Below are 14,319 nucleotides of genomic sequence, written 5' to 3'. Positions count from 1 at the left end.
GGTTTTTTTTTCCTATATTCAATTATGGACATTCGTAATAGTCTAACACTTTGTATTCTTGTAAAATAAGAAAAATATGCATAAAGTCTGTAGCTGCGAAACCACTCCATACCACCATTGTGACCTTACCTGTAATCTGAAGTAAAAAAATCGTTCAACATTGTTGTAATGTTTAAAATAATAACTTTAAATATTATTTTTGGAAGAGTCAAATGATACAACATGATATATCCAATAGCCACTTTCATAGACTTATCAATGTTGTGACGTCAGTGCCTAGGTAAAACGTCATGGGCTTAGCTTTGCCAGTGGGCGGACATGTTTGGTACCGCTTTGGTTCTATGGGCAAATAGCATGGGTGACGTCACATTAAGGCTTCTGAGATAGCTCTATTGATAATCGTTGTAGTATCACCAGAAACATAGCAACAATAAATATGCAGTAGAAATCAAAACTTCAGAAATCAACTTTTAATCTTTCAAAATCTTCCTTAAAAGCGACCTTTAGTAACAACACCAATTAATAAAAAGTTTCGGAGTTTCTCTGAATTTGCCCATCCATTTATTCAAGCAAAACCCTTATCAAGATAATAAACCTTTCATAATGGTTAAATAAATCATTTCACTATTAGAAATCCTTTATAGAAACTCAATAGACCCTTTTCAAAAGTGGGTGGGGCTTAGTATCGTCTGCATGATACAGGGTTGAGACGAAACATCCGATATGTAAATCCAAAGACGTTAGATAAGGCTTCAGAGTTATGATGATATGATTGAAGCCATATGTAACATCTTTGGATTCACATACCGGATGTTACATCTTAAGAAAACAAGGTGGTGAAACACCAGACACTATTTAGCCCCAACTTTTGAAAAAGGTCTTTTTTAGCCATATCGTAGTATACGATAGGCTCTTAGTTTGACCCGAGCCGTCCGTAGTAGTAGTAGTGGCCGGGGTTGTCGCTTCGTTATCGTCAGATTTTAGCTTAAAAGGAACTTTATATTACCACAACCCACCCATAGGGGTTACTGGGCTCGGTTAGAGAATTAATTTTAATTAAAACTTTTTCAGGTCAGACCCGGGAATCGAACCCGGGTCGCTGGCGTAGTAAACAGCCACTCTACCAATGAACCATAGAGACTTGATAGAAACTCCGAGTTTTTTATTATTTATTCTTATCTCTAAAATGTCGGGGTGATGTGGGGTGGGGTACCTCTTAATCTGTGGGGTCGGAAACTTTTGAATTTTTATCTGTGGAGTCGGATACTTATGAATTTGTATGTTTGGGGTTTTTATATTTATTTTCTTTTTATGTATGTGCTAATTAAATAGATAACGATTTTCCCCGTTTTTCGTTCTCGTTCGGTAGCTATCGTCATCTATGTTATGTTTGACTGGAACGTTTTGGCGGTTAATTCAAATGTGGGTTTAGATAGAGCTAACATAGTGTTAAATGAGCGTTATGCGTTTGATCATTTTAGCATTGCTAAAGGTAATTCGAGGGGATAATCACTAAAATGCGTAATCACTATAACTAAACTTTCTCTTTCAAAAGTTTCTGGGCATAAGTCCTTGTTAGAAATTTATAAGATGCGATAAGTGTGCATCGGCATAAGTCTATGTTGTAAACTCATCGAGGGGATTATAACTAAAAACTATCTGTTCTTCGATTCGCCGGAATATTAGAATTACAGCATAAGTAAATTTATACGGTTATAATTTAATCACTGTTTAGAGTAGGGAATCGAGGGGCTATTCACTCTGATTTTATGTACGGTAAATCATTTAAGCATTGAAAAAGATAGCGCTATTCACTCATTAGGGTAACGTATAGAGGGGTTATCCACTCATTAGGGTAGGGTATAGAGGGGCTATTCACTCGTACGATATGGCTACTATTACGAGCCCTTGGGCCGTCTTGTTTTACTTATTTGATCTCCTCCGAGATTGGATCCAACTGCAGATGTGGAGGCTTGAAAAAAGTTATTTTATGCAGCCTCAAGAAATAAACGTTCCAATTGTTATCTTAGTTCTCACATTGACGGTACTAACCACTCGTTCTATGGTGGAAGCAACTATACAAACAAAACTGAAGCAACATCTTACAAAACAACGGTCGGAGATGTACATGGAATTTCAAACGTTGGAAGTACTTTCGACACGCACGCTACAGGCAACAATGTAAGTATGAAGAACAGATGTTTCTATGTGGTGGGATGAGGGCACATATATTTTATAAACTTTAAAGGGCGATATACAACACTAGCGTTTAAGCCTGTCTCTTGCAGGAAAGTCGCGTCCTCCAATACAAATAGGCTACAACTATGTGGTGGGATGAGTGCACATATACATTTTAAACTTCTAAGGGCGTTATACAACACTAGCGTTTAAGCCTGTCTCTTGCAGGAAAGTCGTGTCCTCCAATACAAATAGGCTACAACTAGAAGGTCAGGATAAAACATGGGGCAAAGTTTTTGGTCTTTAAATTTTTTTTCACATATTTCCTACATACAAGCTAGAGTCGATTAGGGGAAAACCTTTGGGGGTTTCATGATTCTTCACATCATTATTGGGCTCTCAGGAAACCACTTACCCAATTTTAACCTTCTTCTTCACCCCGAAGTAGGATCAGTGGCGTAGCCGCGTAAGCCCTACCAAAAACTGCTCGTAGCCTCCAAAAATTCTGTAGCAATATAGTGTATAAAAATTCTAATGATAGGTTCGTTAAGTTTCATCTTTGTAGAGATGAGTTTCAAAATCAAATAGTAGTGAGGACTAAAAGCAAACCAAAAACTAAATTTAAGACGAGTGATAGTCTTTCATCCACAAATTTCTCAGTCAATAATTCGGTTCCGTACTTTTTATCAATAAAAGTTTGTATATCTTTAAAATACGAATAATTTCACGTTGACACAAATTTTCGGATAGTTATAAAGGTCTACACATATTACAATGAACCAATTATGCAAAATTTGGTTATTAATTTCTTAAAACAACTTTCAAACAGTTTTCCCAAATTAGCCCCCCCCCCCCCAATTTCACACCCTAGCAACACTACTGAGTAGGATTAAAAACCCTTGACAGGAAAAACAGGAAGACATCCGTGTGTTTCTGAAAGGTCTATCAGAATTAAGGGGATTTTCCGTAGGGCGAATTTGAGTCAAAACAGTTCTATGACATTTTGTTGTCCGGGCCACCATTTTCAAGTCAAGATTATAGTATTTCATGGATAACCCCTTAAATTTAGTTAAAAAACTGAAAGACATTACAAATTTAATTAAGGTGTCATCCATAAAATACTCCGCACATAACTAGAAAACGGTGGCCCGGACGTAGCAAGATTTCATTCACGTAAATGAATGAGATCTTGACGTAGAAAATCGTAAAGCATTTTTGTCTCGAAATCACCCAAAACAAAATCACCATAATTTCTGATAAACCTTTCAGAAACAGCCTGTGTATGGTTTATTTCGACTCAGTAGCTTTGAATCAATTATTAATTCATCTCAGTGCAAAATAACGATCATTTCCCCAAATCTTTCTTGATCTTACAGAATACAGTCAACGGGATCCATATGAACGGCAGCAGCGAATCGTCACAATGATTAATTAACTTGTCCTTCATAATAAAAAATCTAAACTTTCACACGATAATGTTAAGCAACTCTGAATTTGTACATACTGTATATGATATAATGTCATAATATTAAAATTGATCGTTAGAATTGATATTGTGGAAATGTTAATTAAAAGTTGGAGTTTGTAAACAATTTTGTCCTCTACATATAATTCTCCTAGTTTGCAGTCACAGTTAGAATAGCAAATAACCCGTCAACCGATCATATAGGAGAACACGTTTTCCATTACACAAACGATAAGCTTTTATATTGGCCTAGAAAGAACTAACTTGTACCAAAGGCAAATAGAAATAATATAAAGTGAGGAAGTAAGAAGAGCGTAGGCGCATTTTAAATGTAATTCGGTCGAAGTGCCTACGTAGGCAATGCAACTGGAGTGATTTGCATTTCGAAATTATGGATCATCATCAATAATCATACGTACAATAGCACCTTGAATGCCCCAAAAGCTGAACTATTTTCGTCAACCAAAGAAACATAATTAAGAGAAAGTATGGTAAACATCATACTGGGCACTACGTAAGAATTATATCCACTTCAGTGGCACGCGTTCTGTTATTGCTATTCGTTTGAATAAATAAATAAAATATTATTTTTCAACTTGACTTTCATTAAAATAAGTTTTCTACTGAACCTTTTTGAGATGCTCTGTAGAATGAGTTGACTACCGTGAGCCGAAGTTAAAACAGAGTAAGGTGTCCAATTTACTGTTCTTAAAAACAACATAGAACCTTTTCTAAAGGTGGCTGCAGTATCGTCTGCATGATCCGTTAAGTAGATCCAAAGACGTTAGATAGGGCTTCAATGTTACCAGTCCAACAAAATCCTTGTTGTTGAAGTCATATCTAATGTCTTTGGACCCAACAAGGTAGTTAAACATCAGTCTATTTTACCTACAAGTTTTGGAAAGTCTATTAGTAATTAACACAAAACGTTTTCAAGGTAATAATTTATAACATGTTTAACAATTATTTCCTGGCCAATCATAAGAACGTATTTAAAAAGATGGAACCGCAGACGTAATAGACAACTTCGATGTAACTAAACGGCTTTTCAGACGATTCAACTTTTGACTCAACTAGATGTGTCAAAAAGTTGAGTCAGCAAAAACTGGTCAGTTGTCAGTTTTTTAATTGGTGATTCAACTTGTCCAACTTCTGTTCACACATTCCAATTAGTTTACTCAACTCAAGTTGACTCATCTAAATAAGTCAAAAATTTGTATCGTCTTTAGAGGGAAAGACACTGGGGCAAAACTTTCCCTTCCATCCCCCCTTTTAGCACTGTAGGCTTGGGAGATCGTGAGACTGCACAGAGACGGCAAGGGATCAACCCCCTTATATGTCCCGATACTTTGGGTTGCATCAAAAGGGTCTTTGGATATCAATGATCTCCAGAACAATAACTTAAAGCATTACTTCCACCATGGTCGCCAAACTCTTCAATGTTAATGGATATGAAAATATTTAATAACAGCTTTCAATCACCTTCCATATGCAAATAATTAATTTCACTCGGCAAAATCTAATTAATGAAAATTTTAGATTACGTTTTTTACTGAAATCAGGGATAGATTTAATTTTAGAAGTAGGAATGGAGAACAGAGTAATCTGGGCGCGCATCAAAGTCGCGGACCCTCTTCCACGGGACGGAGAGGTTTGAAAGAAGAGGCGGGTCATAGTGACAGAGGTAAAATGGAATTACGTCATAAGTGAGCCAATAAGATAATTTAAAATTTTCGTTACGTGTTGGAGGGAGGGACTCTATACTGGGCTATGGGTCGGACTGAAGTAAATACTAACCATTATCCATTCCTACTTCTAAAATTAAATCTATCCCTGCTGAAATATTGAGTTTCGAGCTAAGGAGGGCAAATAAAAATTAAATTTTTCGTGAAAGCAATGCAGATAAAGCAAGTTACTCGCAAATATACCGTAATAAACCTCTGGGATGAATAATCTCATTTCCAATTAGAACATGCTAAATCTTAATTACAATTACAAGACCAATTTGTCATAACTCAGATTGCAGTACACCTATATAACAAGCACAAACTCATATAAAAGTACACGCTCCCTAATTTATCAAAACAAATGAATCCTATAGCAACCTATATTTTAGGTGTCATGGCTTTCAACCTACTTTTTAGGGTGTGACTTCAATTTACTGGTAGAGACCCAGCTATATATTCAGTTCAATATCTAGGTGAGCACTGTATATTGAGAAAACATTCACGGGCGTACAATCGTTTGTCGGTATTTGCACTCAGCTACTAGATGTTGTTTAAATTAGGTTTAAGTTTTAGTTATTTGCTATTTATTATTTTTTTAAAGACATCGAAAAGCGCTAAAAGTGACTTTTACCCACCAGAAATGTATTGCGAAGGACCTGATTGTTACGCCACAACGGTAAGGTTATTTATATTAACTAGGAATGTACAGATATAACTTTAGAATGACATACGTCGCTTTAACGTGTTAGCAACCCAAGTCTCTCTCGTATTTCCCCTCTCTTTCTCATGAACGTGTCAGCCACCCTAGTCTCCAATGCATTGCCAATTTCTTTCTCCACCCTAGTCTTGTTTGTATTGCCCCTCTCCTTCATTTAAACGTGTTTGCCACCCTAGTCTCTTTTGCATTTGCCTCTCTCCTTCTCTTTAGTCTTCTTTGTATCCCTCTCACTCTTTAACATGTTAGCCACCTAGTCTTCTTTGTATTTACCTCCCCTCTCTCTTAATGCGTCAACCAACTTAGTCTGATTTGTATTTGCCCCTCTCTTCGCTTTAACGTGTCAGCCACCTTAGTGTCCTTCGTATTTTAAGATTAACACGTTTGCAAAATAATGTGTTTGTCATAGTTTAACACCCATAGTATGGGTGTAAACGCTTTGTGTATGGGTCCCATACACAAAGCGTTAAATCTATTGGAGTTGGAATCCATGGCAAAATAGGTATTCCAAGACCACTATTTGACTTAATTTTCTTCGTATTTTTCTTTAATGAGCATAAGTAACTACTATCAGTGAGGTCTAATCTCTAAAGACAAACTTATTCCTAGTTGTATATTGGACAAGTATCAAGCTATTTGTAGGTGACTAACCTCTTAGTCTTCACGGCCCTTTGGAAAAATTGTTAATTTTCGCTTTTGAAAATAATATACAGGTCTACATTCATTGTATTAATTTAAAATCAGATTTCTTGTGTAAATAATCATGTTTTCAGTTTTATGCTGACGCAATGCATTCAGTAAATATTATTGCGCATAAGTACGAAGAGCGTACAGAAATTAGTGTAGTGATAAAATTCTGTTACTATGAATAAATTTGTATCTAAATAAGTCAAAGTCCTCACTTACTGACTGATAAGCAACGCCCTTTGAGGCTAAAACGTTGCAAGGAAGTTACTCTAAATAAGTAGTAGGCGCACAGCAGTAAAGGCTTTTCCTATCCACTTCCATCTTAAAAAATGGCTGACAGAATTGTAAAAAAAACTTCATGAAATAAAATCAACGCGTTTCAACCGATTTTACTAATATTTAGTAAACTGGTTCAAAATATCCCATAGACGGGCCTAATGGATTTAGCTGTTCGAGTTACCGTTATCTTTTAAATTGGCGGCCCGAAAACTAAAAAAATATCCTGAAGGACTTATGAACAACGCTTTGAACCTATGCTTCAAATTTTTTCATAAGTGGCGTTCCAGCATATTTATTCATATTACTAGCTGACGCTGTTACTCGCGGCGTCGCTCGCGTAAAATAAGAACTTCCATCAAAATGATATAAAGAATGGGTAGATTTTACTGATGACTAATATTTTTGTAGCACCCTAGGAGCGAAGGCACTCGGCGTTGCCCGTCAGCCCGTCGGGACATTTTTTATTACTTTTCACGCGGACATTATTCCATAAAGAAAGATTTTTAAATTTCTGGCCGCCATTTAAAAGATGTCAACAAATCGAACCCGAAAGACTATTCAGCCCGTCTATACGTTAAAGGAAACCAGTGTACTATATATTTGCGAAATCGCTTGAAACGCGCGGACTTTGCTGCATAGAGAAGATTTTTTACATTTCTGGGCGCCATTTTTTAAGATGGCGACGGATTGGAAAAATCTTTCTTAGTACGCGCCTACTACTTATGAGTAGCGTTCCTGCAAATTTTCAGCCTTCTAGGGCAAGCAGTTTGGGCTGGGCTTTGATTATCAGTCAGTCAGTCAGTCAGGACTTTGATTTATATAGATATAGATTCATATTATGATTTTAGAACAGGATGTCCCGTGACTAACCTTTTCTCGCCAAATATGCAAATTGATTTTCCTTTAACACAGACGGAAATGATAATAAATAAAGGATATCACGTTGAGGAACACAAAGCCATCACATCCGACGGTTATGTCTTAACACTGAATCGAATACCATATGGAACTACTGAAAAAGGGGCACAGGGTATTAGTAATAAAAATGTGGTTCTCATATGTCACGGTATCTTCTCTTCAAGCGCCACTTTTGTTGTTAATCCAACAAATGTTAGCTTGGGTAAGTAGCATTAAGTATTATCCAATTTCTTCCAACCTCAAATGTCACTTGCAATGAACCTGTAAATATAGTCGAATTATATCAAGTATTTGGTTTAAAGAAAACACCATCTGTATCATACGCATATGGTGTTAAGTCGAAATAAGTAAAATCAGAAGTAAGATATGAAACTAGAAGTAAAGGGCTCTATTGGTAATTGATACTGGCACTAGTGAACAAATTTGAGGATTTTATGCCGCTTCCATCGCGCCTACACTAGAGAGATAAAAATTGGTCGAGTTCCTAAAAACATTTCCCACCCTGCCCCTCTTCCCCTCAGCCTAAAGCAGCAGATCACGGGCACGGGTGCTTGAATCTAGTTCGGCCGTCTACCGCCGCGAGCGTCTCACGTTTTGGAGGGAAAATTCAGAAACCGCTACCAGCTGGCCAACCGTTGGTGCGTTATCAAGAATATTCATTTTCGCCAAGTGAAGAATTTAGTTTCCTCGATACTTCTAGTCCCTTATGTTTAAGTTAACTACAAGTTGCATTTCTACACAAAGTTACGCTTGGGCCATGATGACATTATTAAAATGTTACGATACAAGCGTACCACAAAAATTCCCTGTATCGCTAATATTATTCTATTATTTTACACGTAGCTTACATACTCGCCGACGAAGGCTACGATGTTTGGCTCGGTAACTACAGAGGTACCCCGGAATCACAAAAGCATCAGAAGTACACGGTCGATGATCCAGAATTTTGGGAATTTCCGTACGTGTTGTAGTCCCTTGTGATATCATTATGTGCTTCTATCACGAAGCAATATTATGATTTTATGAATTGCACAAATATTTCCGAACTTTACTTATAAGGTTTGACGCACTTGTTCAAGAAGACAATCCCACCTTTATAGACTATATCTTGGCGCACACTGGTCAAAAGCAACTGTTTTATATTGGCCATTCTCAAGCTACCGCCGCTTTGATTGGCATGCTAGCTTACAAGCCGGAGTACAATGCTAAAGTACGATAATTTAGATTTGTTTACGATCTCTGGATAACGCTACTAGATTCTTTCAGATAAGAGAAGCTTATTTAATGTGTCCCATAATTCTGTTAACCGGTGGATTCGGAGGAACAGTTCCATTTTTCTTAAAGTCTTTCGTGAATAGGGATGCTCAGAAGGTAAACGGGCTAATTCCTAATTTCATTAGTTTGTTCATCGTCCAATTATGGGCTAGAAGACGGCAAGCTAACCTCCAAGGAAACTAACCTAAATCTAATCCGCATTGAACTTAACCTAAATCTAAACAAACCTTAGTTAAATCCAGTCCGCATTGAACCTAACCTTACCCAAATCTAAACAAACCCACTTAAACCTAACACCATTTTACTAAACCTAAATCTAACCAAACCCAACTTTAATCTAAATCTAACCTAACCCAACTTTAATCTAAATCTAACCAAACCCCACTTAAATATAACCCAATTTTACCTACACTATTTCTAACCAAACGCCGATTACCCTCATAGGCACACGATTGAAACAGACCCTCGTACAATTGAACCACCGGAAATTATAGATGCTCAATATGCAGGGTGTTCCAAAAAGCGCGTTATAACCCAAGAGCAGTAAGTTCTGCAGGGGCCATTTTGAGTCGAAAATATTTTATAATATTTTTTCGTTCAGGCAGGGATAGATTTAATTTTAGAAGTAGAAATGGAGAACGGTTAGTATTTACTTCAGTCCGACTCAAAGCCCGGTATAGAGCCCCTCCCTTCAACACGTAACGAAAATTTTAAATTATCTTATTGGTTCACTTAAACTACGTTTTGATGACGTTGCTGACGCGGACGGCGAAAAATACACAATTCCTCTTTACCTCTGTCGCTATGGCCCACCTCTTCTTTCATACCCCTCCGTCCCGTGGAAGGGGGTCCTGGACTTTGACGCTCGTCCACATTACTCTGTTCTCCATTCCTACTTCTAAAATTAAATCTATCCCTGGTTCGGGTCACCATAAACAAGATTAGATTGTTTTAAAGGTCATCCTTGAAACAATTTAATCATAACTTGTAAACGTTGACCTGGACAACAAAATGCCAGAACATTTCCGGCTCAAAATTAGTGGTCGGCATTTGGATAGGATAATATCTGTTTGTTTTATCTTTACTCATAATTCGAAATTATCCAAGTCTATGATTAATCCAATGTAATCACGAATAATTATCTGATTATTATTCATGAATAACTGATTAACCAAAATTCCGTGGATTATCTTGTCCAAACGCCGACCACTACTCAAAATCACCCATAGAACCCCTGCACATCGGTCTGACCACCCTGTATTTCGGGAACTTTATAGTAACGTACTGGTACTACTTTCATATCTCGCTAAAAAATGGGTGGTCATTCAAGGGGCTCTAATTTCGGCCTCACAGGAAGGATTTTAGTAATGGGGCCAAATCGACGGGCAAAAGAGAGTTTCCTGCTTTCCTTCCATAGAACACATAAAATAATAACATATAAACATCGAAATTTCTCCACAGTCATTTTTAAAGGATTTCAGTCCCAATCCAGCTGTATTCCCAACGCCTAAAAGCTACTACGAAATTAGGGGAGACTTTTGCGAGAAGAACTTTATGGTTGGTTTTGTGTGTTCATTTGTGAAACCTGACTATGAAAATCAGCCGGGAATCATTCAGGTAAATGTAGAATTTATCTTTTACGAGACTGTAAGAAAGCATGAAGTAAACCACCGTATCGCGAAATGGGATGCGCATTAAGACACCATCGATTCAGCATGAGCTCGTGACACCAGATACCAAACAGCGCGAATAACTTGAATGTCAGACTAGCCATGCTAGAAAATAAACCGGAATGAGATTGGAAGAGGGACTGAAATAGCTTCCAATATTCAAAAAAGAAATACAGATTTCCGGCAGTGGGTGGAACTACGCCCAAATGGCCAAGTCCCTATAGAAGCAGAAATTCATAACACTCTTAGTTCGGTTGAAAAGGCCAATGGATCAGTTTGACCGTGATAACGAAATAAAATAGAATATGATCAAAATGTCACCTATATACACTTGCACTTTCCGAAAGGGTATCTTGGTATGAACTAGTGGTCGGCGTTTGGACAAGATAATCCACAGAATTTTGGTTAATCAGTTATTCATGAATAATAATCAGATAATTATTCGTGATTACATTGCATTAATCATAGACTTCCCGTGGATAATTTCAAATTATGAATAAAGATAAAACAAACAGATATTATCCTATCCAAATGCCGACCACTAGTATGAACATAAGTTTATCGGATATGTTCCATAAGTATGACACTCTCTATACTTCGTAATGCTAGAGACTTACTGAGAGCTAGTTCGAGAACGACAATCAAGAATTGACTACACTCGGTTTTGCAGTCCATCTTCCTATTTCCTCTGTACTAAGCCTTTGACAGCTCCTCACCTTACGAGAATCTATGCCGTTTCACCTACTTGAGGACAAGCTCTCAGTAAACCAGTGACAAATGGAACATTTCTTGTGAACTTATGGCATGAACGAAGATATCTTGTGTACGAACAGATTCAACAGAATGAGGTTCTTCATTTCGGATTACCGATACTGACAACATTTTATGTTTATGGTCCATTTCTACTCACATGATGCTGTAGTGTCTTTAATGTATTATCACAAGTTGAATGTATGAAATAAAACCTAGATTCATACGTTTTGTATACTTGTAGGAGCGTATCCCAGTATACCGTACCGTTTTTCCAACTGGAACATCTGCTTACGTCATGGTTCAAGGAATGCAAGTTCTGTATCACGATAGGCTGCAATGCTTCAATTACGGGGAAGAAGAAAACATGAAAAAATATGGAAAGGTGGGAAGCCCAAAAAAGTGATTTTGTTTATGCAAAATATAAACAAGGAAGATTAATAGACCCTTTTTAAAAGTCAGGGGTAAAAAAATTATCCTGACTTTGCCCACCTTGTTTTCTTAAAGCAAAGCGAGGGTCACGTGGTTCCTCTACAAGTTAACTTTCCTTGCGAATTTCAGTTTTAGCTTGGTGAAGGGTAGTGGGCGGGATTTACAAGTGCTCTTAAAAATCACTCCAACAAATGCCTCCTGCCTTCCCCAATCCCAAACTGGAGTTTGCAATGAGAGTCAACTTGTAGGGGAACCACGTGACCCGTCCTTGGCTTCAAGACCGAGTATCCGGAACATGGATCCAGAAACAGGAAAACATTTTTATTTGGCTCTTGAGATGGCCCAAGCACATCTGTCAAACATCTCGAAGTTAAATAAGTCTCTGCGATGAAACTAAGAGGGAAAGACACGGGGTAAAACCACTGGTAAAACTTTGCCTTCCACCTTTTTTTTTCAGCGCCTGCACTCTATAGGCGCTTTGGGTTCAGAGAGTGCGCAGAGACGGGTATGGGTCAACCCCCTTGTATGTCTCGCTACTGAGGGTTGCTACCCCATTTTTACATCGAAGAGGCTTGTTAGTCTTCCTTGATGGAATTACAAATTATTGCGATTGAGAGTGGCCTTATAATAAAACAAATATATGTATTAGGCGGACCCACCAGCGTACAATTTGACCCAAGTCAGCGCTCCGATATTTTTGTTGTCTAGTAAAGATGACACTGTCGCTTCACCGGCTATGGTGAGTTACGTTCAGCATCAAATTAAAAGTATATCAGGTCATTACGTTGTGGAGACAGAATTTTTGAAGTCCTTCAGCCACGGCGACTTTACACTGTCTACTATGGCACCCAAATTGGTATACTTCAAAATTATAGAACAAATGAATAAATTCGAATAAATTTTATACATTTCTTAAACTGCTGGATTGTTTATTTATAAAGAGGGCTTACATTAACAAAAGTTTATAAGATATGTTCCATAAGTAATGCTAGAAAACGACGCGAGATTTAAGTTCACTCGGTTTTGCAGTCCATCTTACCTATTTAGTCTGTGCTAAGCCTTTGACAGCGCTGGACCGGCAGTCGCTTTACGAGAACCCATGATGTTTCACCTACGTCACTTCATAACCAGCTCTAAGTAACCAGGGGCAAATTTATGGAACAAATCTTATGAACTTGTGATATCAATAATATACTTTAGAGAGTCAACGATAAAGAGGTGAAAGATATTACGTCTACCTTGTTTATTGATTAATTTTCCCCTTCAGTTCCTTATTTTCAATAGGTAAATTTTGTTTGAAATGTTCCAAATAGTGAGAACCATGGTGAGAACACCTACACAAGCCCAATGTGGTCCTAAGCAATTAAAATTTGTGTGTGTAAGTTTCCGTATGTGTAAAGTATATTTAAATATGCATTCTAATATATATATATATATATATGTTTAATATGTATTTACGTGTGTTTAATGTATATTTAAATATATTTACGTATGTTTAATGTATATTTCAGTATATCTACGTATGTTTAATGTATATTTAAACATATTTACGTATGTTTAATTATATCTACGTATGTTTAATGTATTTTTAAATATATTTACGTACGTTTAATGTATTTTTAAATATATTTACGTATGTTTAATGTATATTTAAATATATTTACGTATGTTTAATGTATATTTAAATATATTTACGTATGTTTAATGTATATTTAAATATATTTACGTATGTCTAATGTATATTTAAATATATTTACGTATGTTTAATGTATATTTAAATATATTTACGTAAGCGGATTAATTTATCGCGCTTATGATATTTATATTAAGCTTGTGAATGCAGCTTTTGGTGCACTTCGGATTCGGAACATCATAGTTCGAGCGCTTTTTTCGCTAGGGGCGCTCTCTCTACACGATGCGAATTCCCGTAATTTTTCCCAGTCGAGCTCACGCGGAGAGGGAGACTCAGTGACTCAGTGCTAGGCAAGGCTGCTTTTATAAGCATATTGTAGCAGAAGTGAATTAATATTTTCGTAATTATCATGCTCGTGATAATAGTTGGTGAGAGGGGCCAATCACTAAGCGAAAGCGGTCAACAACGGGATTGGCAGTGCTAAAGTGATTAGCAGTAATACATAATCGGTGACAGAGAATTTGAGAAAGAGATTTAAGGAAATCTAGTTACTGAATAGGGAGCTAACAGTTCTGCCCTGAAACGTCACA

At 37.0% G+C, this 14,319-nt stretch overlaps 2 protein-coding genes across 2 annotated transcripts; both read left to right on the top strand.

Moving 5' to 3' along the window:
• The first annotated feature begins 883 nt into the window (after nt 1-883).
• LOC149616334 (uncharacterized) lies at nt 884-3,744 on the top strand. The gene is made up of 2 exons (XM_089856770.1): nt 884-2,181; nt 3,555-3,744. Exons 1-2 carry the CDS (start codon nt 1,889-1,891, stop codon nt 3,577-3,579), a joined length of 318 nt encoding a protein of 105 aa, XP_089712896.1. The 5' UTR covers nt 884-1,888; the 3' UTR covers nt 3,580-3,744.
• Nucleotides 3,745-7,886: 4,142 nt separating this feature from the next.
• Nucleotides 7,887-13,013, top strand: LOC149616333 (lipase member N-like). The gene is made up of 7 exons (XM_089856185.1): nt 7,887-8,171; nt 8,813-8,936; nt 8,990-9,179; nt 9,236-9,340; nt 10,706-10,861; nt 11,909-12,049; nt 12,746-13,013. The coding sequence occupies exons 1-7, from the start codon at nt 7,937-7,939 to the stop codon at nt 12,992-12,994; spliced, it is 1,200 nt and encodes a 399-aa protein (XP_089712311.1). The 5' UTR covers nt 7,887-7,936; the 3' UTR covers nt 12,995-13,013.
• The last annotated feature ends 1,306 nt before the right edge of the window (nt 13,014-14,319 follow it).

This window comes from Phalangium opilio, unplaced genomic scaffold, assembly GCF_054372755.1.
Source record: "Phalangium opilio isolate 3A_F unplaced genomic scaffold, DU_Popi_V2 ptg000217l_1, whole genome shotgun sequence".
In the NCBI taxonomy this organism is placed as follows: domain Eukaryota; kingdom Metazoa; phylum Arthropoda; class Arachnida; order Opiliones; family Phalangiidae; genus Phalangium; species Phalangium opilio.
The sequence above is the reverse complement of the archived record's forward strand: the minus strand, read 5'-3'. Positions and strand labels throughout refer to the sequence as shown.